General features: G+C 39.6%; 2 protein-coding genes across 2 annotated transcripts in view; one reads left to right on the top strand and one right to left on the bottom strand.

The window, feature by feature from the left end:
* amon (prohormone processing protease amontillado) overlaps positions 1-5,539 on the top strand; it is a 32,520-nt gene extending 26,981 nt beyond the window's left edge. The window contains exons 7-11 of the mRNA XM_028318327.1: positions 234-309; positions 543-700; positions 1,106-1,270; positions 1,709-1,826; positions 2,296-5,539. Of these exons, the coding sequence (XP_028174128.1) occupies positions 234-309; positions 543-700; positions 1,106-1,270; positions 1,709-1,826; positions 2,296-2,466 (688 nt within the window). The 3' untranslated portion in view covers positions 2,467-5,539. The remainder of the gene's footprint in view (positions 1-233; positions 310-542; positions 701-1,105; positions 1,271-1,708; positions 1,827-2,295) is intronic.
* Positions 5,540-7,757: 2,218 nt separating this feature from the next.
* sas (stranded at second) overlaps positions 7,758-26,609 on the bottom strand; it is a 53,202-nt gene continuing 34,350 nt past the window's right edge. Inside the window, exons 3-19 of the mRNA XM_028318318.1 lie at positions 19,174-19,658; positions 18,792-18,978; positions 18,397-18,526; positions 18,042-18,186; positions 16,099-16,489; positions 15,594-15,810; positions 15,239-15,471; positions 13,913-14,977; positions 13,302-13,626; positions 12,838-13,036; positions 12,322-12,458; positions 11,792-11,982; positions 11,317-11,542; positions 9,826-9,929; positions 9,385-9,558; positions 8,980-9,063; positions 7,758-8,455 (exon numbers count right to left, since the gene is read on the bottom strand). Coding sequence (XP_028174119.1) covers positions 8,448-8,455; positions 8,980-9,063; positions 9,385-9,558; positions 9,826-9,929; positions 11,317-11,542; positions 11,792-11,982; positions 12,322-12,458; positions 12,838-13,036; positions 13,302-13,626; positions 13,913-14,977; positions 15,239-15,471; positions 15,594-15,810; positions 16,099-16,489; positions 18,042-18,186; positions 18,397-18,526; positions 18,792-18,978; positions 19,174-19,658 — 4,301 coding nt within the window. The 3' untranslated portion in view covers positions 7,758-8,447. The remainder of the gene's footprint in view (positions 8,456-8,979; positions 9,064-9,384; positions 9,559-9,825; positions 9,930-11,316; positions 11,543-11,791; positions 11,983-12,321; positions 12,459-12,837; positions 13,037-13,301; positions 13,627-13,912; positions 14,978-15,238; positions 15,472-15,593; positions 15,811-16,098; positions 16,490-18,041; positions 18,187-18,396; positions 18,527-18,791; positions 18,979-19,173; positions 19,659-26,609) is intronic.

Raw genomic sequence — 26,609 nt, 5'->3', positions numbered from 1 at the left:
CTGGTGAATGTGGAAGGAAAAGGCAGGAAGGGCCTGGATGCAAGAAGCGCAAGACCGGTCCTTGTTGAAATCCTAGCCTTTGAATGTGGAATTGTAGATGGACGTCTTTTGGCTGAAATGACGAATTTTTATTATTTAAAGTATGCTTGCTTAGAGTAAACTATTATGAAATTTCCGAACTCGGTGACTCTATCGGCTCTCTCAATTAAAGGTTTTATTTTTATTTTCCACAGCCCGAGCTTAACATGGCGAGACATTCAACATCTGACCGTTTTAACATCGAAGAGGAACTCGCTGTATGATGCTAAGGTATGCATTTTAAACATCACTTCACATTAACCCTTCGATGCATGGAGTATCATTTTTGATACATACAGAATATTATGTAGGTAATTTAAAATTAAATAAATATAGTATTGTATGATCAGATCACAAAGCATTGTAGCAATGAATGGCCCACTACTGCGACTAAGACAGGCGATATTTATCTTATAAATCTTCAGATTTTGAAGAAAAATGTGATATGTAAGGTGTAATTGTAGGGTCGTTTCCAATGGACGATGAACGGAGTGGGGCTGGAGTTCAACCACCTCTTCGGCTTCGGAGTGCTAGATGCGGGCGCCATGACAGCTCTCGCGGCCAACTGGCGGTCCGTGCCGCCGCGGTACCATTGTGAAGCCGGTTCTGTTAATACTCATACGTAAGTGGTTTATTTCTCTGGTCTATTAATACATTTTGGAAATATGATTGGAGGTCCTGAGTATGTGCTACGAGTCTTTAGGGCAAGCCCCAATCAACATGTATAGGTATAAGACTGGCAGAGTCATGTCACTTAAGATAAAACATTTCAGTGATTCATTGATCAATGGGTCTTTCTAAAAATATTTTTACGTACTCGCCTTAACCTCTTTCAACCATTTAAACCTGTAAATTTGGGTGAACTAATACTTACTTTATCTTGTTCTAAATAAGCTTATTGTTACTCCTACTCAAAGTTTGAAGGAAGATGTTTTTTTCTAAAACGAAGGAAGGAATTCTATACCAATTAATAATTTTAACAGTTAAGTGGTTGAAAAGGTCAAGAAAATAATTGTTTTCCTTCCAGCGAGGTGCCATCCGAAGGTAGCATAACGTTGAAGATCGATACCACGGCCTGCGCAGGATCACCCAGCGAGGTGCGGTATTTGGAGCACGTGCAGGCGGTGGTCAGTGCCAACTCCACACGGCGAGGAGACCTGGAGCTGTTCCTTACGAGCCCTATGAATACAAAGTAAGAAACTACATCACCTTACATACCATTTTCATTTCTGTTCCATACTACTGTTGTAGTCTGCCGCCTGACCACCAAAACACACAATCTTCAGAAAGTCTTGACTTAACTTTAGTTATATCCTAGTTCCGGGAGAAATAAGAACAAAGTTCACCCCGACATGCCCCCAGCGAATAACATGAAATGTTTTCCCATAACTTAAATCAGACTAGCCGTAATACGCCAGCAGTAAGACTCTGTCGTAAGAAATACAAGACTTGTCCTGAATGACAACAAGCTACATAACAGCATTACCTTATTATGATGACGGTGTTTCTCAATGAAACTATTGTCCTTTCTTTCAATCTTTTTTATTTTTCATATCAGGATACAACTAATCTAATCGGTGAGAGAATGTAAAGTGAAACACCAGAGCTAACAGCAGCTATCTGTCTTCAGGTCAATGATCCTGAGCAGGCGCGCCAACGATGACGACTCGCGGGACGGGTTCACCAAGTGGCCTTTCATGACCACGCACACGTGGGGGGAGTATCCGCAGGGCGTTTGGACTCTTGAGGTAATTATTTCGTTTCAACTAAAGGATGTCAAATGCTGGACAAAGACCTCCTAAAGGATTTTCACAACAACCAGTCTTCATTAGACAGTGCACCGAGTGATAGGCCTGTTTATATTACGTCTTCCATGCCACATTGATCAAAAAGAAATAAATGAGTAACTAAGAGACTCACTTTATTTAGTTTTAGGCACTACCATTTCGAAATCTGAAGATATTAATACCTACTTACCCCATAAATTACGGGAAAGTTACATAAAGATGACTGACATAGAAAACGAAGCCTTGTAAAGTTGCCATTTGTGTCTCACACTTTTTGTCGCTCACATGCGGCATTCATATCTCATTGTCCAATGACATTTTCTCTCCAAATGCATCCAAGTTCAAAGGCTGAACTAAGAGATGTTAAATAAGATAAAGACTTGTACTTCTGATCTCTGAGTGATTTTGACTTATCAACGAATTTCTCCAGGCCCGTTTCAACGGCGGTTCAGGCCCCAGCTCCGCATCAGGCTGGGTGCGAGGCTGGTCACTAGTGCTGCACGGCACCCGCGCGCCGCCCTACGCTCAGCTCCAAGCGCAGGACCCGCACTCCAAGCTCGCCATCGTCAAGAAGGCCCATGAGGACAACACTAACAACTAAGCGATCGGAGGAACGCGGTTTTCCATTGAGAACTTGTGAACGAGCAACATTTGTCTCAGTTCGGTCAACAACTAGGATTGATCAGCATGATTTCAGGCAATGTTAGTTGGACTTAAGTCCAAGTAACATCGCACTCGGATACATTTGGGGACAAAATGAACCAGCTCGATTTTCATGAGGCTGCAATGTTGCCCAGTACATTTGCGGTGCATAATAAGATGTTCACTGCTGCAAGCTGCCGATCTAAGAGCGAGCGCACGTCATTTTTTTGTAACGTTTACGTATTAATGAGCGTTGTGGCCCTTTTGTCCCCTAGGTATATTGAAGGTTTAAGAACGAGGTTGAAGACTAATAACAAACTATTGCTGAAAATTCTTCGAAGTCAACTATAAAAATGTTGCTTGTTTATGACCTTTTACCGGCACCAGCGATGGCGTGAATGAAACAAAGTAGAGACACGGTGAAAGGAATAATATTGCAACCAGATTTTCCAAGGGTTCGGTGATGACTACACTCAGCATTTTGACGAGCCATCGCTGGTGCTGGCAATGGAAAACGCTAGAAAAGTGAGCGGGGTACCATTTTAACCATTTTAAAGTAATTGAGGCCAATAACCGAGCCGATAAGTATTTTTGGCTCCTTAATAACTTATGATAAATGCATTTAGCGGGGTATTTCAAGTCTAGTTGCCATAATACAGGCTCTGTTCGTTCGGGGCTAGTTATTTGGCTCTTGGTTGGAATAATTTAAGTTGTAACTTGAAGGTAGGTACTTCGTCAGCTGCTACTACAGGTAACCCGCAAATTCAAGAGTTAAGGGTTCGTCTTCCATACAATATTAATGGTCTACTAGACTATTACGTATGGACCATTGATTGTTTTTTCTTGATAGTAATGTAAAAGTACCATCAACATGAACGGAACTGTATGGTAGCAGCTGTTAACTTAGTTTCTTCAAAAAAGTGAGAGCCTTTACAAAATATAGCAAGTTATTTTTAAAACATAACTAATGAGATAATAAAGTTAAAGAGAACAGAGAAGAGGTAGAGAAAAGAAGACTCGACGACGACGACGAGTCAGATCTGAAGAAATTGGGCATTCATCGAATTTATATGGAATGAGGAAGTATTGTTTTTTATTACAGCAGGGATGAGGCCTTCCCTGAAGGTAATGAAATTCATAATTTCAGACCTGGGAATGAAAGAATGCTTGAAAAATTTGAAGTTGTTTTACAAAATGGTGCCCCGATCACGTCTCCTAAATTTTACTTGTGTATCGTTATGTTGGAAATTGAATTTATTCCCAGTCGATTCAAAGATGACTTTTGTCTAGCTAGTGGATAGTCTGTTAATGCTTGAGTATTCAGCAAAAAGAGACAAAACATACAAAAATAGTGACGTCGTCTAGGCAAAAGATATCTGTTAGTGAAGGAATGGAAAGATCTGATTGGGATTTATCGATACGACTTGACGAGATGAAACTTTTCCGACATCCCTAACTAAACTAAAATCTTGGCAAGCTTTTGGTTTTTTAGGGAAACATGTTGCATGTATGATACGGTGAGCGTACCGAGAAATGATTGGTCTAACAAATAAGTATTTTTTCTGCTATCCCACCCAATTGAATTTATTCAAAAAAGTTTGGCCTTCCATTTCTTGGTCGATTTTAAAAAATAGCACTAGATATTGCAAATCTGATACAGATTTTGATAGTATATTCGTTGGTTTGTAATTTCTATTTATTAAATGAAATTCGATGCGACCTAAGTTACTTCATAATGTAAGCATTTGTGATATCTACTGCATTGAATATGTACTTAATCATCATTTACTAACTTTTCCATTGTTTAGTTATGTTTTCATAGTTTCAGATATTTTTTCATTATTTTTAGAACTGTGAAGTATCAGAATTCGAATTCTAGGTTGGAGTAATTCGTTCTGCTACCGAAGTTTTAGGTTCAAAGTTTTCTGGTATTTTTGAAATTAATTTGCATTATGTACAGTTAAGAGAAAAATATTTTTCATTGTTTTAAATACGTATCAAATATGATACGTGCTGTCTTTTTTAATAATTTATGAAATGATACCTAGTACAAAACTACATTTTGTTTAAACTTATTACGTACTTTTTAGGTTCTTTTTGTTTTACCGTTTACTTACTCTAATAGAACATTGTTAAGTTTCCGTAAATATTAACAGAATAGATAACTGCGAAAAGAATTTTTATTATACGGGTAAACATTATTATTTATCTCGTTTATATCTACTTCATAATGATAAAGAGCACACTTATTTATGTGGCACATTTATAAAAAAAAATGTAAGCGTGATTAATTTTGATAGAAAGCATTAAAGCCAAAACCATTTATTTTTGTAACTAGTTTTGTAACAGTGAATTTTGTTCATCGTAAATTAATTAAAAAATCTGTGTCGTTAACCATATTCAGGTAACATATCAAATAATAACATGATCAGTACTTGTATTTGTGGATTCAAGAGTTGGGCAGGATTTGTAATAACTTTGTATTCATTTGTTCTCAGAGAAACATAGATCATGATGAATATACCTAGTTTCGTATTTTTTATACATTACCAATTCATTTATTATTTGTAATATTGATGTTTTGTCTCATGAATAGATTTTCACACACGTTCCGCATTTAACCACCAAAATCATTAAGTACAAGAAATATTTTAATTATAAGTTCATTATTTTTCAAATGAGTTTCATTTAACCCAGCTAAATGAAGTTCATTTGATTTAAATTTAGTTTTATTTAATATTTTGTATCATCAGTGTGAGCTGGTAGGTACATCATTAGATTAATACAAAGAATATATTAGAAGATTTATCGTTACTGAATAAGATAAAATAAAGGTTTATAATAACACTTAAAAACTTCCTTTTGGGCCCAGTAACACTGAATACGATTATTTAATTACGGGATCTTTATATCTATTTTCTTAAAGAGATCAATTTATTATTAAATACATAAATCAAACATTTTATTGCGTTTTCAATTCCAAGTTTTCCAATTATGATACGTGGGCATAAGAGTAGGCTTCAAACGGTTAGGATAGTTAATAAGGAAAATACAAACATATAAAACATATAATGTATTATTATTATAGAAAATATAATGTGATTTGGTGTTGTATTTGAATTAAAGACGTTTTTGTAATTGCTCTTCCTTTCCCTTTAACTTTTTTTGCTGACTGTACCTTTTTATATTACAGTCCTATCAACTTAAGCTGAGAATTGCATTTGTGTGAGTGATCGCCAAAAGTACCGTTAGTAAAACACATACGAGGGCTGCACTAAAAGTATCGGGAATGGAATATTTCCACTGTTCCAGTCATATTAAAATCTATTTAATTGCAAACTCCAGGGTTTTAAAAATCGTATACCATTTATTTATTTAAAAAAAGATTCTCGGTCGTATCACAAGGTCTAGTCAAACTTGTTTAGTCGTTGAGAAAATGGAATTGACTCGAGAAAATTCAAGAGCGATGATTTATTATGACTTTCGGAGTGGTTTAACACAAAAACAGTGTGTTGACCGGATGATTTCTGCATTTGGTAATGAAGCCCCATCCAAAACCACAATTTATCGCTGGTTTCCTGAATTTCAACGTGGACGTGTCAAGCTCAGTGATGATCCCCGTCAAGGTCGTCCAAAAACTGCAGTCACCTAAGAAAACGTTGATGCTGTGCGTAAGCTGATTGAAGAAGATCGACATGTGATATACCGCGAAATTCAGGCAACTTTAGACATTGGCATGAGCCAAATACAAATAATCTTGCATGAACAACTAGGTGTAAAAAAGTTGTTTTCCCGATGGATACCGCATTCGCTCTGCGAAGAGCAAAAAGCGGCTCGCGTTACTTGGTGCGTCAGAACTCTCGGGAGATTACATGCAGGATCCTCAAATGCTGTATACAACATCGTATCAGGTGACGAATCATGGATATACGCGTACGAACCCGAAACAAAAAACCAGTCACGAGTTTGGGTGTTCGAAAATGAATTAAAGCCAACAAAAATTGTTCGTTCACGGAGTGTTGCAAAAAAAATGGTGGCCACGTTTGTCTCCAAAACCGGCCATGTTGCGACTATTCCTCTTGGGGGACAAAGAACGGTTAATGCAGATTAGTATGCTAGCATTTGTTTGCCACAGGTCGTTTCTGAACTCCGTAAAGAGAACTGCAACCGCCGCATCATCCTCCATCACGACAATGCGAGTTCTCACACCGCGCACTGAACAAAAGAGTTTTTAGAGCAAGAAAACATAGAATTATTAGTCCATCCGCCGTACAGCCCTGACCTAAGCCCTAATGATTTCTATACTTTCCCTAAAATAAAGAATAAATTGCGTGGTCAGAGATTTTCATCACCTGAAGAAGCTGTGGAAGCCTACAAAACGGCCATTTTGGAGACCCAAACTTCCGAATGCAATGGTTGCTTCAATGATTGGTTTCGTGTATGGAAAAATGTGTCAAATTTCGCGGAGAATACTTTAAAAAGCAATAAATACATTTTTAAATAGTAATGTTGTTTCACTTCCTTGATTCCCGAAATTTTCAGTGCCGCCCTCGTACAAATAAAATTAATGTTTTATTAAAAGGAAGTCTATAAAACACTTGCTACCAATTGGGCCGATGTAACGACACTTGACACATCCTTTTAAATAAATAAATAAAAACAGGTCCTCGCTCAGCATATGCCAAGGCACGAAGTACCTCGACGCTGATATTCTGCGAGCACCGTTTATAGAGAGGGCGTTCAGCCAGCCTTACAAAATACAACAAAAAGACAAACTTTATAAAATTACAAAATAAAAACAGACTAAAAACTTTTCGTTCACACCTTTAAAATACGTATTCAATTTGCATAAAATTTCTTTCACTTGGCTGCTTAATGGATTTCGTACAGGAAATTCATACAGTAGGAGCCATTTCACTAATATTTGGAACACAATTACATAAAATTACACGTATCTGCTACCAGTACCGGGGGTGAAGTGAAGTATGTGAGCGACAAGGAAGCGGTGCGTGGCGGACGCGCCGCGCTTCAGGCCGCTTGCTATAATAAACCATGCGCGGGACGCGCCGCGCTTCAAGCCGATTGCCACTCTAAACTATCGGTGTGCACTCACACAAATGCAATTCTCAGCTTAAGTTGAGAGGACTGTACGTTCAAGTATGAAATACTAATAGTAATATGAGGGTATTAATAAAATACAAAAAGATTTAAAAAATGTATTGTATATTACAAAAGATATTATTTTTGCGGCAGTTCAGTGTCAGTAAAAAACATTATTTTACAAATTATTTGTATTCACCATTTTAAACAAATAATTAACTACCTATATTAACACTATTTACAAAAGAACAAGGTAGGTAAATATTATTTATTTTAATTATTATACATTAATTAAGGCACTCATTTCTTGTTTTTCATAGTTCACTGATTTGTATTAATTACAGGAACTATTAAATAATTATTTTTATTTTGCTTCAATTTTAAATAATATCAAATCGAGAAGTTAAAAATTCGTAGTTTCGAGTATTTGTTATACAACTAACGTAAAAAATAAGAAATGAGACTAAAAATAGAAGAGTCACATAAATAAGATTTCACATTTTCCGTACAAAGAGATCTGAAAGGTTTTCAAGTTATGAAAAGGCTACATCACAAGTGTAGAAAATACTAAAGATAATCTAGAAACGCCTAACAAAATATCGACATAGCACTGTTCTGAGTTCTAGCGTACACTCACTGGCACCGTCCTGTCACATGTTTTCGGGAATTTTCCCACCTGTCGTTCCCACTGCTACTCCTGTATAGCCAGGGTCTACAGCTCTGTCACATGTGTACAATGGCTTATACGCCCATCTCGTTGTATGTTCGTCCGTTCGGGACGTCAACACCGCGCTCTGATATCCCGTTGAGGCCATTGGCGTGCCCACGGGAGCTTAACTGTCAAAGATCTGGAAATATGATAGAGAACGTTGTTAATTAGGTCCATAACCCTTGAGCTAGTATGAGAACAATAAGTAGATTTTGAACCTTAATTCAACTGATAGTCTTTTTTTTTCAGCCTCTGACAGATGAATATGTTACGTTTCTGATATTTTAAAGTATTATCCCTTCTGCTGCAACTTCTGCGTAGGCAGAATCTACAGTTTTACCAGAGGCAGTGGTTAGACACAAGGTCGCTGAATGGTCTGAGTTCGATTACTAAGCAAAAACCTATTTGGTGTGGGGTTTTAGTTTGGGTAGATTAGTATTTAATGTGTTCTAAGCTTAGGTAAAATAACATAAAATGTGGCTATGCAGCAAATCAATCTTTAGCAGCGCATCAAACGCTTGTCGAAGGTGGCTGAAAAAAGCTTTGTGTGCCCTATAAAGGCGTCTCAATGAATGACTATCGGACTGATGGTCATTGATGATAATGTTAACGACATAGTCATACACGTTTAGTTAGTGAATATGAAAGAAAAATCAGCCTTACCCATAGTTTCCTGTTGTAACTCTAGTTTGTACGCAGGATTGTCGTATGGCGGCAGCGAGGACTCGCGAGGAGCGGATGGCACAGCTGCAAAATTAAAACAAAATTAAGTAGACAGTATAGATAATTTTGCACCCTGTGGTACCCAGTGATAAAATTAAAAAGCAGACTTATCAACGCGGAAAGGAATTAATAACACCATATAGCCTTTCGCGCGCTGTCAAACGCGAGGTGAGGCGTTTACGTTACGGTGCGGATAAGTGTGCGTTGCTGTATGGAGTTTCATACAAATAATATTGACCGCCTCGTGTTGATACGGTTACGATCCCTTTCGGGATTGTTAAATGTGCGACGACCTTTATGGTTAAGTTATGGTTACAAAATTGAGGTGACATTGCATTAACTTACGTGTAATAGGCACGGAGCGAGGTCGATGCCTCCTCACGACTACTAGTAGCAGCAGTAGTGACGTCAGCGCCCCTAGGGCTGCCACCACCCCTACTACTACTAGGGCTCCGTAGTAGTCCCCGCGAGGACTGCCGCGGCTGTTGGCGATTGATGATGATGCTGCTTCTATCTCATCTGAAGAAGACAAAAACCATTTAGTTCACGTCATCAATTACATCCTAAATCGAAAATTATGCCGTCTATGAGTGTCAATTGCCAGATGTAACTAACGCGCGTATTCACAAACGCTTGCTTAAGTGAAGCAGCAAATCAAACACACAGAGTTGAATAGAGCTCTCTGATTGGTTCGTGCGTCACCCTGTGCGTCCACGCGCACTGTGAGACCTCATAGTAATGTTTGTGAATACGGGCGTAGGAATACTAGATGTAGAGCACACTTACTGTCAATAGGCTCTGGTGAGTCCAGAGATTTTGTTGTGATTTCCAAAACATTACTTGTCTTCACTTTTCCGTTAGTCAGGAACAATTCTAGCCAGACACGACATCTGGAAAGAAAAACAAACAATTTAGTTGGCTGGATGATACATTAGAGTCCCTGGTGTAATAAATTTCGTACAGTGTGAGGCATTTCAATGAGAGTCAGAGCTGGAGATAGGTCTCTGGCCAGCTAGTTGGGAAGTGTCGTGCTCCCAGTACTCGGAGAAAAACAACATTCTTTGCCACGTCAGCTCGCCTGCTTACCTAGTGTCAGAACTGTCCGACTCCAGCTCTGTAAGTAAGTGTCACAGCTGGTGGCAGCTTCCTAGCAGCCAGAAGGTTTCGAGCTCTCAACGCTCAGCGGGAGACGGCACTCCTTGCACGTCACTGCCACTGCACTCTTCTTACCTAGTGTCGAGCTCCAGTCCAGTAAGCGTCACAGCTGGAAGCAGGTCCCTGGCAGCCAGTCGGAAAGCGTCATGCTCTCTACGAGTGGCGGGCTGCCCGCACGCGTGGGCCGCGCGGTACACTCGCACCCAGCGCTCGGCGGGAGACGGCACTCCTTGCACGTCACTTCCACTGCTTCTTACCTAGTGTCAGGCTCCAGTCCAGTAAGCGTCACAGCTGGAGGCAAGTCCCTGGCGGCCAGTCGGAAGGCGTCATGCTCTCTACGAATGGCGGGCTGGCCGCGCGGTACACCCGCACCCAGCGTTCGGCGGGAGACGGCACTCCTCGACACGTCAGTTCTGCTTCTTACCTAGTGTCGGGCTCCAGTCCAGTAAGCGTCACAGCTGGAGGCAATAAGTCCCTGGCAGCCAGTCGGAATGCGTCATGCTCTCTACGAGTGGCGGGCTGGCCGCGCGGTACACCCGCACCCAGCGCTCGGCGGGAGACGGCACTTCTCGCTACATCAATTCTGCTTCTTACCTAGTATCAGGCTCCAGACCAGTAAGCGTCACAGCTGGAGGCAAGTCCCTGGCGGCCAGTCGGAATGCGTCATGCTCTCTACGAGTGGCGGGCTGGCCGCAAGCGTGGGCCGCGCGGTACACTCGCACCCAGCGTTCAGCGGGAGACGGCACTCCTTGCACGTCACTTCCACTGCTTCTTACCTAGTGTCGGGCTCCAGTCCAGTAAGCGTCACAGCTGGAGGCAGGTCCCTGGCAGCCAGTCGGAAGGCGTCATGCTCTCTACGAGTGGCGGGCTGACCGCACGCGTGGGCCGCGCGGTACACCCGCACCCAGCGTTCGGCGGGAGACGGCACTCCTCGCCACGTCAGTTCTGCTTCTTACCTAGTATCAGGCTCCAGTCCAGTAAGCGTCACAGCTGGAGGCAAGTCCTGGCAGCCAGTCGGAAGGCGTCATGCTCTCTACGAGTGGCGGGCTGGCCGCGCGGTACACCCGCAACCAGCGCTCGGCGGGAGACGGCACTTCTCGCTACATCAATTCTGCTTCTTACCTAGTATCAGGCTCCAGACCAGTAAGCGTCACAGCTGGAGGCAAGTCCCTGGCAGCCAGTCGGAAGGCGTCATGCTCTCTACGAGTGGCGGGCTGGCCGCACGCGTGGGCCGCGCGGTACACCCGCACCCAGCGTTCAGCGGGAGACGGAACTCCTCGCCACGTCAGCTCGGCTGCTTCTGAACCCACTGCGCGCGCTTCTATGGTCACTGTCCAGTTGTACGGATCTGGAAGAAGATAATGTTTTTATTATAAGAACTTTTTTTTTCTTTAGTAGCTGGCAAGTTTCAGGGTCTATGCCAAAGATATATGTTAAGCATCTCATGTACTATTGGCAATGCCGGTCATGTCGTCTCGTTCTATCGTAAAGAATCACCATTTGAGAGCGAGAGCAAAAATGGATATGGATAGTTAACACTGTGGCCGATAGAACATGGATTTCCTGCTTTTGCAACTTAAAGTGACTGAGTACTTACCAACATAAGGCGATGTCGTGAACTCAACAACTCCAGGGTCATGAAGCTCTGTAGTGGCCCTCGGAGGAGGGATGAGTACCAAAGAGGCTTCGTATCGACTTCCAGGGCGCAGATCGTGCAGTTCCGCAGCTGATCGACTGTGGTGGAGCAGTTCTGTCATGCTGTAGATGGGCGTTCCTACCGGTCGGTATCTGAAAATGTGATATGAAGGCTTACATAAAATTTTGCAAAGACAGAAGTTTTCGAAAATAATACTATGAGGGTATTTGCGCTTAATTACTATGTACCTAGTTGACGCCATTGACGAGTGAGTGAGTAGTGACAGAACTTTTAAACTTTAGATAGTAGCGCTATCCTGGTAAGTGCAAATGCGTTATTCCTCTTACCATTTCAGTGCTTACTAGATGCGCCATTAGGCTTAAGCCACTAGTGAGTGGCAGGATCTTACTATCGGTACAGTGGCATAAACTGATTCGCGCAATAATGCACACACGCCATACATGTCACCAAATACCCTAAAGGTTACACACCTGACTTGTATGCCGTCGATGAACTGCAGTTCTTCTTCAGCGAAGTGCCTCCAACTGACGTGTGCCACTGTATCGTTCACGTCCACAACAGTTAGTTGACTGTCGATCTCTCTGCGCTTCTCTTCGGCTGGAGCCACCTGTGATTAAGAGAGGATAAGTAAGATTATAAATACGAAAGTACTTATCTGTTGCCAAAAAGATAACCAATTTTGATGAGTTAATATTGCAGAAGGTCTCTACATAATATATCTTACGAAAATACTAGTTAAAGTTTTTTCGTAAGAGATATGTAGAGACTTCAAGTTATTGAAGATACAAAAATGACGGATGAAAGTTTGTTGGCGATATGAAGAAAACTTATGACTATTTTTAGGTGAGAACATGCCGAGAACAATAAGATAAGAATGGTGAGTTCGCGAGATTCAAATTATGTGTGGAAGGCCGAAATACGTGAGCAAAGTCGCGGACTACTACAGCTACATAGTTATGTACTTCTGAAAGTTGTTCAGCACTTACCGTGGGCAAGTCCAAAGTCCTCACAGTATAGATCTCGCTCTCAGGTTCCACGGGAAGGTTGTGCAAGTACAGCTTGCCTCGTACTTTGTACGTGGTGGAAGGCTTCAGCCCTGTGAGCCTGAACTCCAGTCGAGGAGTTGTGAGCACCTCGTCAGCAGGAGCGAACACTTGTGAATACCAGTTCGTTATATCTTCGTCCCTGAAAATGTTAAGAAATGACGTAAGTCTCAATAAATAGCTGATATAGAGCAAAACAGTTACTGACTTATGTGACATCTTCTATATCTATAAAAGCGAAAGGTCACTGATTGACTGACTCACTTATCACGGAATCTCAGAAACTACAAGTGCTAGGAGTCTCAAATTTTGCAAGGGGGTTCCTTTTAGATCGATTTTATCCACGCGTACGAATTCGCGGGCGGCCGCTTGTTAAGTAGGTATTCAAAATCAATCTGTTTACTTACGCTTTATCAGTATATCGCAGGTCCACACTTCCTCGCAAGCCCACCAGTACTGGAGGCAGTCCAAACAGCATCATCACACTGGTCGGTGAGTCTCCTTGCAGTGAAATGACTGACAGCTTCTTATTATCATCTATGTGGTTCGTTGGCAAGTGCAAGCCTGGCGGCAGACCAGGCAAGGAGTTCACCGGTCGATGGATATTGTTCTGATCGTAGTCTGGAATGTCCTCTTGAGGGAAATGCAGGTCAGGAGGAATGGTGGGCAAGAAAGAGGGCTGTTGAGGATGAGTTGAATGTGTTGGCGTATCTGTAGCTGGAGTTTGGTGACCTATAGAAACAGAAATCAGTTACAGTATTTGTATAACTACACTTTATTAAGCACACAATAGATACAACGTAGGTACTATTACTACTTGGTTAGTTGTGATTTGTGAGTGAAAATAGGGTATGGTTAATGGTACATGAACACGGATAGTTAGACACAGATCCCACTAAACATGAAGTGAAACTATTAATGTTATAAGGCACAGTCTCAGTCAGTCGAGTTTTGGAAGTCAAGTCTTCATCATAAGGTGTACTACATAGAACAAACAGCTAACACAGTCGGAGCTGACCTGCCGCTGTTCCGTCGCGGTTTCTGTCCGCCGACCGTCCAAGATTCCTATTCACCTCGGATTCCACTTCCATCTGACTCAGGAGATGTTCTAAGTCTAATGCCGAGTATGTTTTCTCAGCGATCCGAGGAATCTTCGCATTGTGATTGTAATTCGACGTTACTTCAGTTCTAACGTTAGGCACCGGTCGCAACAGAACAGTCTCGTAAGGATTTGGAGCTTTTGTCAAAACGTGCGTCTTTGTATCTTGACTCCACAAATTATTGTCACTAGGTCTTGTCTTCAAGTCTTTCGTCCTAAGTATCGTCACATGCTTACCACGGGAACTATGGTAAGGGTGGTCTCGGGCATTACTTGAATGGGAACTCAAATTGGGGAATTCTTTTGAAGGCTCGCCATCAGTGGTTTGATTTTGAATTGGTTCAAAAAAGGTTTTCGTCGGATAAAATGGAGCAGTGGTAGTTTTAGGCTCAACTGTTTTATATGGAGCCATTGAAGGTTTCTTATCATAACTCGGTAAAAAATAATTAAAACGATCAACTTTAGAAATAGGCACTTTTCTAAAGGGCTCGTATTTAGTTTCGTCTACTGGGTGAATTTTAGAATTTTGGATATGATCATGCATTTTATGATCTGATAAAACGAAGTTATTGTATTTCTGTTTTGAAGGCTGTATCGTTTGTGCAAGATTTAAAGGTACTTTGATAGGTTCCAGCAACATTTGGTTAGGCCTTAAGACCTGATCATTGGGAATCCAGTGATTGTTGTTGCTAGTTAGTGACGGATCTGGATGAATAATTTTGAAAGGTGATTCAACGTCTTCTAAAGTGAACACAGTGATATTATCACCATGCGATGATTTTCGTGGTGCTTCTATAGAGTACTTCGAAATGTCGTTAAACATAGGTGCAGGTGGTTTTAAAAATTTTGGGAACGTTTTGATTGGGCTAAGATGGCGATAGAATTCTGTGGGGTCAGTCGTGATTGGTGGAGTGGGCAGAACAGATGTAGATACTGTCGGTAACAGTGGTGCGATTGGTGTCACGTATTTAAAGGGCATGTCATCTATAGTCTGCATTCTGTATTTAGGAAAATTTGTCGCATTCGAACTGGCAGCTGTAAGGAATAATGAGTGATAAATGAAACATGCTTTGATAATGATAAATGAATGATAAAATATCTCGTTAGATGATGTGATAGTATTTTTGTACTGATTAATATCATAGTTTATTTTCATGAATGTTTTTTTTTCAAGCTAGTGCAGTGAATCACTATTGATTATACCATCACCTGAACCTTATCCAAAAAAATATGATTTAATTTTACAATTTTTTCCTTGCTTACCAATACTATTCGGCAGACATCCCCACTGCTTACAACAGTCATCGTCGGATATATTGACAGGGGCTGGTCTATGTAGGGGAGGGCATCTAAGGGACTGAGGAGGGACAGGGGGCAAAGGTGAGCAGGTCTCCTGGCACTCTAAGTCGCCATTCTCGCAGAAACATCGTTGTTCACAGCCAGTCAGAGAGATTGGCACTTCACTCCAGTTTGGTATCCTGAAATTACAAAGTAACATTTTAATTACAATGTTTACATGCTATGTCAAACAATAACAGTATCTTTGAAGTGTTGGAATTTTGAAAGAAAGAAAAAGTCGTTTATTATAAATAACACTTACGGCACTCCATTATAATGGCAAGTCCCATCGCTAAGACACCTGGCAGACCGCGGGCAGCAGTTGGGCGGCTGAGCTGGAGGGCTGGGCGCCCATCTCACACAGCCCTTAGACACCAGCTCCAAACCCACGTGTGAGGGGCACACCAGGGCGACACACTCGTGAGTGTCAGGACCAGTGCATTCACAGAGTTCTGTGCAGCTGATATGGAACTCCTCACCTGAAAAATTAGAATTTTAATCAGATCATTTAGATAAAATTTCTGAGACATGCTGCAGCATACAGCGACCTTAAGTTACTTAAATGCGTTAGTAACAGATCATTATACTCTACAGCATAGTGCGCATATACATAGATATGCTAAGTTACTCGTGTTTCTTGCAGAACATTTGAAGAATGCTTATGTGGTACATTGGGGCAAGCATAAGGCGTAGTAGAGTTTGTGGATTTCTAATAATAATGTGTTCAAGTCTGATTGTGAAAGAAGTCGTTAGAATATTTAACTTACCAACAGCATAAAATACTCCATCTTGATAGCACCCAACTTTGGTTGAATTAGCTATATCCTCGTCTGGAACTTCATTAGCTCCGGTATCAGATGCTGTTATCGTAAAATTGAACTTCGTTCCTGTTTCTTTGGTCTTCAGAATATAATCCTTCCCACCTTCCAAGTTCAGTATTAAGTTAGAGTAGGTCAGTTCTACGTCTTTAAAAGATTTCCCATTATCGTTGCTTAGTAGTAAGTGTATAGGATCTTCGGTGTTGTTCATGTGTATCAGATTCACTTGCACTGTGTTGTTTTGTAGCACCTTCACTGACCCGATTGGTTCAGGTAACACGAGTGGCCTCATTGTGGTTTTGAACTGCTCCTCTTGATAATCTTCGAACGATCTCGTGGTCTGTAAATTACGGTACAAAACGTCATTAATTAGACTGACCTCGTAATCTACATGGCTAGCTGTGATTTTGATTAGTACGCCTTTAAAACTTTTTCATTCATTGACACAGTAAAGCCATGAAGATGTTCATGGGTCATTCCACCGGCCAAGAAAATCACGTGTCCGGGGCCAAAAAGTACCCGAATATCATAATATTTTAGTAACAAATATTTTTATTTAATAGTATAACTTTGGTTCTTGTTGTTAAACCACAGAGATAGTTAATAATAGTTAATTAAGTAATTTTAAAAAAATCGTAAGTCGTCAAAAATTGATTACCACGACGTGTCCGCGCTCCCGATTTCAGAACAAATTTGCTCGTATAAATTAATCCGTTATCATTACCGCTTTCAATGCTTATGTAATCGATTACTGATTAAATAAACATTGATAAATTAAATACGATATAACTATATGACTAAAAGGTTTTGTAAAATAGCTATTTGAAGTTGTGTCCGGGCGTTAACCGTGATTACCCCGACACGTCACTAATGTGCGCCTACGTCCCTAGCTACGCAATTTAGAAACGAGCTCTATCCTCCCCCGTGAACCTTTAGTGGTGGCCTGCGTGCCGAGGTGATCGGTAATGCAACTCGTCGCAGGATTTCGGAGTTATCGAGATAAGAATATGATTACCCCGACCTTGGTTCAGTGCACGATTGATTTACTCTATCCTGTTTTTTTAGGTTTCTTTACATGGAAAGTTCTTGAGAATGTACAGGAATAATGGTCCATGTAACCGCATTTTTGTGTATTAAAACATATGGGATTCAACTTACAGATTGGGCAGGGCTCAGGATAAACCTTAAAACGACGAACTTTTGGAACGCTGCCACGAAATACCGATCTTTCAGCAGAATAAACGCTGCAAGTGGAACTGGATCGGCCACACTCTCCGAAGGGACCCCGATCACATCCCCAAGCAGGCTCTAGATTGGAACCCCCAGGGAAAGTGCAAACGTGGTCGCGCCAAAAAAACATAGCGGCGCACTGTTAAGACTTGGAGCGAGATCAAACACGAAGCTCAAGACCGAATGCGATGGAGGACTGTTGTGGACGCCTTCTGTCCCATATAGGAGACATAGGACATTGAGTCATTAATATTATATGTATAATGTATAAATGTATGTTTTTTACTCTTTTACGCAACAACTACTTAACAGATTTTATTGAAACTTTACAATATTGACGTTTATACATCAAAATAACAAATGGCTAGTTATAATAACATTTATTTTACCATAACTTTAAAAAAACCTTAGAAAATAAAATATTTTGTTTTATTTTTGATTACTCTGACCCCCAACTTTGATTACCCCGACCATGAAAATTTTGATGTCGCATAACTTTTTATTCCTGCTTGCTACAGATGGGCCAATATAAAAAATATGCTCGTAATAATGTCTATTTTGAAATGTTTTACCTAAACTTACTCTAAATTAAAAAATAAAAAAGGTCGGGGTAATCAACAAAATAATCCAGATCCGGAGAATGACCGTCATATTATATTTACCTCAGTAGTAGATGTGCTAGAACTGGTGACGTTTTCTGGCTCCTCGTGCACGTCCTGTGAGACATCGCAGACTTGAACCTCGCAGCACGCGTCATTTGGATCCTGCACGTTGATACATTTATCTGAAGGTGGATGACGCTCACATCTGTAAAATAATTTGATATCTTCAGTATTATAAAGAGTCTGTGCTTGCTTAAGTTAATCCTAGAAGACTGTATTAGGTATAATTAGGCTTTATTTGTAAATCAAGTCATTTCTGAAAGCTTAGAACTACCTGGGCACTAGTAACCAATCTAGTAACCTGTAAACTGCACCAACAGTATTTTAAGTTGTGAGTAACATTTTTGTTTCTTACCGAGGCTTACAAGTCACAATAGAGTTCTTCTCACAAGTGCAGGTCTGCTCGCAGCCAATGTGCCACTGTGCGCCCACTGGGTATGTGTCGTTCCCGTATCGACACACTTCCAGCTTCGTAGGTTTCATATCTGAAATCATAGATAATTAAAATCACAAAACGACTCTATGTGGTTGTAGTATGAGCTATTTTGCTACAAAAATAAGTCAATAAATCGACTGTTAGGTTATTTGGTTCAGCATTTTGTTACAAATACTTTAGATGTATCACAAAAGCAGTCACAATAAAATGACGAGGCATAACTACCCAAAAAAGATGGTCGTGAAAAAAAAACACTGTTCGATAGTATATAAAAAAAGTTGCGGTCAAATAAGAATACCTAACGGGGCACTTACCACCGTTGCCAGTGGCGCATGCTATAATGGAGCAGCACTCGTCTACTGGAGATTCGAAGCAAAGAGGGTCGTTCAATCTCCTGCCACGCCGGATGTAGGGATGCTTGCAGCGTGGCGAACATTCGAAGGTGCCGCCTGACGAACACTCGCACGTTTCCTCGCAGCCTCGATCAATTCGTTCGCCGATCTGACAAAATTTTATACAGTGGGTGAGATAATTTATTTTACCAAGAAGTTACAAGCAAATCCTACAGTGTTATTTTCTGAATTTGAATTATCGTCTCACTACCGACAATTTAAGCGTAAGTTTTAATTTCTGAATATTCATTATTGACAGTATCTATTATTGGATTAATATGAATAATACCATGCTAATACTAACCTTGTAAGTGACTTCATTCTCTTTACACACTTCTACTTCTCCAGACGCTCTATCTACTCCTAGCAGAGGATGAAAAGGCGCTTGCAGATTTGAGTAAAACTTATCGGATATCTGTTTATGTTTTGCTTCTGTGTGCATTTTTGGTTCTTCATCTTCATCTCCATCTAATGTAACATCACTGAGGTCGGGCAGAACCTTTTTAGGATCATTCTGGTTGCTCTGATTATGTAAAGCATTCGCAAATGTTTGCAACTCGTCTACATTTAAATTTAATAATCTAGGCTTAGGTTTAACTGATGTTTCTTCTGGAACTTCTGTGGTGGTTATTTCTTCTGTTTTGTTTTCTGTTCTCTCTTCTATCTTTGGGGTAGATCGAGTTGGTAAACTTGTAGTGCTGGTAGTGGTAGTTGAAGTAGTACCATCTGTTGATTGTGTTGCTGATGCTTTTAACGAAAATAAATCCTCTTCTTCGCCTGTCAGTTTACCTGTAAAGAATAAAAATGTTCCGTAAGTAATAGGTTTTTCAGGCGTCATTAAGCTAAAGCACATCAACATTTGTAAAACGGTTTCTTAATTTTGACGTGTTAATAATTGCAACAGGCCATGTGGAAATAGGCAGTTGGGGGAGGCTTATCTATGTTCCGCAATGGACGTTCTATGACTGAAATGATCATGATGATGATGAATGACTTTAGTTAAGTAGGTACCTGGGTGTTTATCGATAGCAATTCATTAAGAAACGATGGAAAATAAGCCGAAGAAAACTGCTCTGTCAATCGAGACCGGACGTTCCATTGCGACAAAACATTCGCCGCAACTAAGTAGAGCAAGGTTAGATAGCGAGAGCAACACGGAGATGCACCTTTAGCTATGCTATTACTACTATTCTCTCGTTCTAAAATACGAGAACTGTAATCGATTGACACGCTCCATAAACCGATCAATCCCATCCAAAATTATTACTCGAATCGGAATCAATATAACTGTTGTCTTCAATGCACCGATTGAACTTTGATGAAAAATTCCACAAACCTGTTTACTGTACGCAAAGTTTAAATTGAACCTTATGGTATTAACTATAAAGCTTTTCAAGAGTACTAAAATAAAGAAGCGTGGTATTTTAAAATTCGAGACGTGTCGACACGAATTGTAGACAATGCGATTGTTGAACGTGAGAAAGAATTTGTATGATACATTTTATTGTTAGTTCAATTACAAGCGATGACCACTTGCAGTCATGGAGTTTACTAAATAGGTCAACGGACAAAATTATTAAGGTACATGTTTCTTACTTTGTGGTGCTTTGTGACTGACACTTTTAAGCTTCATGCACTCCCTTAGCGGAAATCGTTTAAAAAGACCCCTTAGGTGACAGGAAAATAAGATAGGTTCGAATCACCATCGGAAGAAGATAGCTAAGTTTTTTTTCTGAAAGGAACTGTACCTCTAGCATGAACAAGTTTCGTCTTCGAATCGTTTGCGTATTCGACAAAATTCGATACTCAACCTTCGAATCAAACGATAAAGTGATAATTTTGATTCTCAAAATAAGTTTCGTGCAACCATTTCTCATACTAAGTTCACTTTACGACACGTTCACAAGGGCGCTGTTGTAGTTTTCGTATTAAATCTTTTGATGGCGATTCGAATTCGCAAACGATTCGAACTCGAAAGTTTTTCATGCTAGCCGTACAGAGGTCCACTATCAGACCAGCTCTAAGGCTCTATAAAAGTAGGTAATAGTAGACACTACTTAGATGAATTTCAGTTCAGTCAAATTCGCACAATATAGGATTCCAATTGTTTTTTGTTTAGGTTGTCAGCAAAACCATTGTTGTTTAATTTATTTATGTTTAGAAATATACAGCCTTATTATGGGAACAAAATCGCTTTAAAACCAAAACTCTATTATGTTCTCTATTTTATATGCATGCATGTTAGAACAGCACCTGCGTTATTTGCATGCGAGTATACGAGCGCCACTCACCACGGTAATTAAGCTAATAAGTCCTTGCATACACTGGCGATTACCGGTTTTGTATGTTTAGCTTTTGATCGTAAAACCGTCACCGGTTTTATAAACAGAATTATTAATATGCTGATAGTGTAATTAAAGATTCTGATATAAATCAGACAGCAATCAAGTATGGCGCTACATTAAATTGATTGTAATAAATAAATATCCAAGTTCCCGTAAAGATGCCTAGGAAAAAATATTTTGGGCGTATTTTATTCTGTAGTTATTTTGAGTCTTGCTAGCTTAAAATATACGAGAAAAAGTTCATGATGGAAACTTCTACCTAGTAGTTACAGGAATATTAAATCAAACCAACCATAATCTTATTATTAGGAACATCACTCATGTTCATTTTAATCAATGGGAACAACACCTGACTTTAAAATATTCAGAAATGAAATTGGTGAACCACATCGTGTGCATTCGCCCTTACTCTGACCCCACGGGTTATGTAGGTTAAGCAAAGGACGAGGATCGAACCGGTTCTCGCGGTCGTGTGCTCGTGGCCTAATCTAATCTATTTGGAGTAATCCAAGGTATGCTGTATCACGATATCAATTGTTTTGAATTGGTTTCAATTGTTTTTCATGTCGATAGTTTGTCATAAATGTGTAATAGAGGTTTTATTTGAAGATTTTTTAACAAGAAAGCTCTTGGCCTGCATGATGGCAAGTGATGACAGGCAGAAGGTGGAAGAGAGATTCATCCGGAATCCTCAACCACAAAGGAATAGTTATCTTACTTTTATACTGCCGAAACACTTGACAACAATGCTCTTAGCTTGTTGTTATGGCGACAGACCTAGGCTTCGAAATAGTTCGGAGTTTTCAATGAACATCTGTTAGATGACCTGGGCAAGGATCTCCTTAATTTATTTAAATTAAATGAGCTGTAAGCGCATTTAATACATTCTAAAATATGAAGTGTGAGGCGTGTGTATCATAATCCCTTTTTTACTATTTTCCTTTAAAAACTGTAAAATTGAGTTCGTTATTGCAATTAAACATATTTTTAACCTGCTCATTATGCGTCCTAGTTAATAATTTAATTAGTTACGTATCAGTAAGTATCGTGTAACCAAACTTATTGTAAGTGTTATCAAACATTGCCCAAGATTTTCGCACGACCGGTTCCCAGGTGCGTGGAACAATACACTGACATTGGATTCTTATAAATAAATTGTATGATTCGAACGAAAATCTCACACTCTTTTAATTTTATTGTTAAACTTGCCTTCATCAAGTAACTGCCACTTCAATCTTAAGATGAATGGGGCTGCAATAGCTTTTAACTATTTCGGCAGCGTAGGTACTACCGATTCGAAAGTACGCTAGTTCGATCCCAAGGAACTTTTAAATACAACATAACTCAGCTAAAAATCTTTTTAATAGGAAAAAGACACATTGATATGAAAAAAACGTTGCCATGATCTTACCTAGATTATGGCAACGTTTTTTTCATATCGTTACGTTCCAGAAAGATTACAGTAAAAAATATTTTTTTATATTATTTTTTTGGGATATGCATGATCTTATTTCACTCGTATCACACATATCAGAATAAGCTAGAGTGTCACTGAACAGGATATTTTCTAATATAGTTATTTTGATGCAGAAGCGGAGATGTCCCCAAAACTCCTAAAAGATATGATTTCCACATTCAGACATGAATAATTTCCTTAGAAAAGCAATTCATCGGAAACGTCAACAAAGAAAAATATTTGACCTCGTTGAAGCCTCGAGTAAAGCACGTATAGGTTACAGAATGCCTTTGCGCACCATCGAGTCTGTATTGCCCGCGAGAATTACCCAAATTTCACAACAAAATTTAACGTCAGCACGTTTCACAATGAGAATTACCCGAATTCCAATGACTAGTGAGGCGGCGTGTCCGCTATAATATCCGGCACGCATCTTGTGACCCTTCCCATCTTACGCAGGCTCACGTAACCGGATATTTCATCGTATATTTTGGTATCCGCTCCACCTCTATAAGGAAGCCCAAGCCTCACGCATGACTGGCCGACAGGTGGCTGACCGCTTGATATATTCGCGCAATGAAGTAGGTGCATCGTTAATAATTCAGTAAAAGTATATTTATTTCAAATATCGGTGTTTGATGAGACAACGAAAGTAGTTTTGTGGTTTGGTTTCGGTTTTTGAGAAGCCAAAGCGATTGTGGGCTCAAATCCCTTAAAAAGCAAATTTTAATGGCTTGTGACATAATATGGTAAGTACTAAGTAAACTAGCTAAGCAATCGTTTCTTTTTGTAGAGAATTATAAATAATAACGTTTAGCTGTATGTTTTACTCTATTAGATATGATCTCAGTTAAAGATATGTTCACATGTAGTACGAGTATATGTCAACAGTTTGATGCAATTATGTCCATCAATCAATAGTGGTCTAATAATGCCAAATTAAGTCTCAGAAGCGACTAATTGCACTGAAATGGTATTAGGTAATCTTTGACTTAAATAAGTATTAAAATACTCTAAGTTACTAGGTAGTTGCGTTAACTGATACTTGGATTATTGTTGATTTATTTTTCCGTGAAGAACAATAATTCCGCTCGGTATTAATAATGTACAGACACGCCGACATTTTTATTGAGTGATCGTGCTTAAAATATCCGACAAGGTAACCTTATTTACTGTGAACAGGAAGTTTAGAAGTTATAAGTGGAGCAGTTGACTTCGTTTACAATATTAATATTTCTTACTTTTATGAATTGACTGGTTGTATTAAAGTGCTTTGTCCTTTGATAACAATTTTGGTATTCAAGTTCGGTGTCAACATCCGTTACAACACTATTTATTGTTTTGGGTATACCGGAAGTTTAATCTTCACTTACCAACTGCGTATTTTAAAATTTGTTATCAGATATTATCTATACCTTCTGGATCTGATAGAGACAGAGGCTGGTTTTAGTGTCACGCGGACCGTCCGGTGCGGACCCGCTCCGCACGGCCAATCTGTATGAACTTCTAGGGATCGTTTTAGAGTAGGTAATGTTTTAGCAGTTCATACAGATCGGCTGTGCGGAGCGATCCGCACTGACAGTTCGCGTGACACTAAAACCAGCCAGAGAGGTTTGTATAATTTGTTTAATTTTGTGGAAAGATTGTACATTCGTTGGAGGGTATCTCGAGGTTGGCCTGATAAGAAAGCTTTTAATATCAGAAACAACCGCGGCTCGTAAAGACTGATTCTAGGTCTTCAACCTCGTGACCTTAGTTTATAAAACCCGTAACAAAATAATAAATTTTTATTAAGTAAATTCGATAGTGAAGTCCCTCACAAACATTCAATTAGATTTCACAGACGGATAAATCACTATTTCAATGACAAAGCATGACCAAAACAAATATTTAACTGCGTATTCTCATGTCTAATGAGATTATCGAGTGAAACATTAATTCGATGCAATCGAGTCATCATCGGAACACGACGAGCTTACTCTATCACGATCTTGGACAAGGTCGAATTAGCTGAGAATCGAGTCGAGATCCATGGCGATCGAGAGATATGAATTGCATGATTCAATGAAAAATTGTACATAATTACCATGTCAAATTACAGGAAAGATGAAAAACAAATGTTTCACATAGTAACAGACTGAAATGTGTTTGTAGATTTTTCTACTGTTGTTTCAAGCCGTTTAAACTGACTTCAAAAAGGAAGAGGTTAAAAAGTCCTATTCAAAAATATTTGATCAAAAGTCCGACTGGATTAAATTAAGGTACCTAATCTTGCCAAACATTTGTTTCAGGATAAAATAATTGATAACTTATTGATTTACATTACTTAGACTTTATTGTAACCATAGAAAACTAGTAATAAAAAATAAATAAACACAAACAGAAAGGCATAACTCAGCGATCTTAACAGTAGAAAGCATATCTTCCAGACAAAATATTATATTATTTCTTTAAAAAAAGCCTATTCAAAAGCAATCATCCTCTGAAAAAATGAAATTCTGCAGATTTGGTCAACTAATGAATGAGTCAATGTAGTTGTGGCTGCGTTTGAGCCACAAACAAAAATCCACGAAAATTCGCAACTAAAGACCATTTTGTTCGCCATGACAAGTAAAAACTAATGAACTTTTGTAAGCAGTTCGAAATCTTACACCTCATCTAGACAACTTTCTTCGGAGCACGATTTTCATACTTTCTTCGCAACTAATGCACCTGCATGGAACGGCAAGACGAATGAGCTAAGTGGTCGAGAAAGAGACAGTGCTTTTTAACAATGATAATGCAAGTTTAGACCACATCAATCTTTAGCAGGGTTGCCAGTTGCATACAGTTAACAGGAATGTAGCGAAGCAGACTTGTTTTTCTTCTTCAGAGCATGTAATTTCTACATGGTATCTGCTCTAGATTTCTTTCGTAAAGAAGTACAACGATATGAGACGACTGCGTTTCATTATGTTGATAAACAAGTTTCAACTTCGAAAGAAACAAAGTGATAATCTCAAAATGATTTGGGACTCAATTTTAGTAGAAAAACGGAGCAATTTCCTTGTACTGGAAGACGCATGCATGCCAAACGGCCTGAATATGAAGGTGAATATCAAGTGTGAATCTATCAAGTAAAGAATAACAAATCAAGTCAAATAGTTTATTCAGTTTCCAGAGCACTTATACACGTCCCAAATATGGCTTCCCCTAGCACCACTTCAGAACAACCAATACGGGCTGGTGCTAAGAAGAAGTGACGGAAGAAACTCAGTCACCTTTGTCAATACAATTAGTTGATCATCACCGACACCCCTAACCAGTGTCATCATCATCAATCAAGTGGCCAATGCCGTGCACTTTCGCTCGGGCTTGATCAGATCGCGCTAAGCGGCGCAAGGTCACGCTTACCTGAATCGCTGACTTAGGCCTTTACCACACTTGACGGAAATGGACGCGGATCTTCCGCCAATACAAGCTATTGCGTTTAAATTCGCAACATTTCTTATGATTTCTCTGCTCCTATTGGTCGTATCGTGATGGTATATATCCTGTAGTCTTCTCAATAAATGGGATATCCAACTCAATTTTTTTTTTCAAATCAGACCAGTAGTTACTGTGATAAGCGAATTCAACCAAACAAACAAATTCATCAGCTTTATAATAATTAGTAAGGCTGGGTTGTACGGTTTGCATCATCTTACTTTGACTTTAACAAACGTCAAAAATCAAAGTCCATACAAAAAGCATCGGTAATTGCTATTGTTACGGATAATAGAATAAGGTGTTGCAACTCAACCTAAGTAAGTATAGATATCTTGTATTTGCGGTAGATTTGCGACGGCATTTCCATCAAGTGTGGCAAAGCCCTTATTCGCCACTAGTCGGTGGACCAGTAAACGATCTTGCTGTTTGTAAACAAAACAATGCAAAGGGCTCGGGAAGAACGAGAGCGTG

The sequence above is a fragment of the Ostrinia furnacalis genome, unplaced genomic scaffold, assembly GCF_004193835.3.
Source record: "Ostrinia furnacalis isolate ACB-3 unplaced genomic scaffold, ASM419383v2 OfSCF6735, whole genome shotgun sequence".
Lineage (NCBI taxonomy): Eukaryota > Metazoa > Arthropoda > Insecta > Lepidoptera > Crambidae > Ostrinia > Ostrinia furnacalis.
The sequence above is the reverse complement of the archived record's forward strand: the minus strand, read 5'-3'. Positions and strand labels throughout refer to the sequence as shown.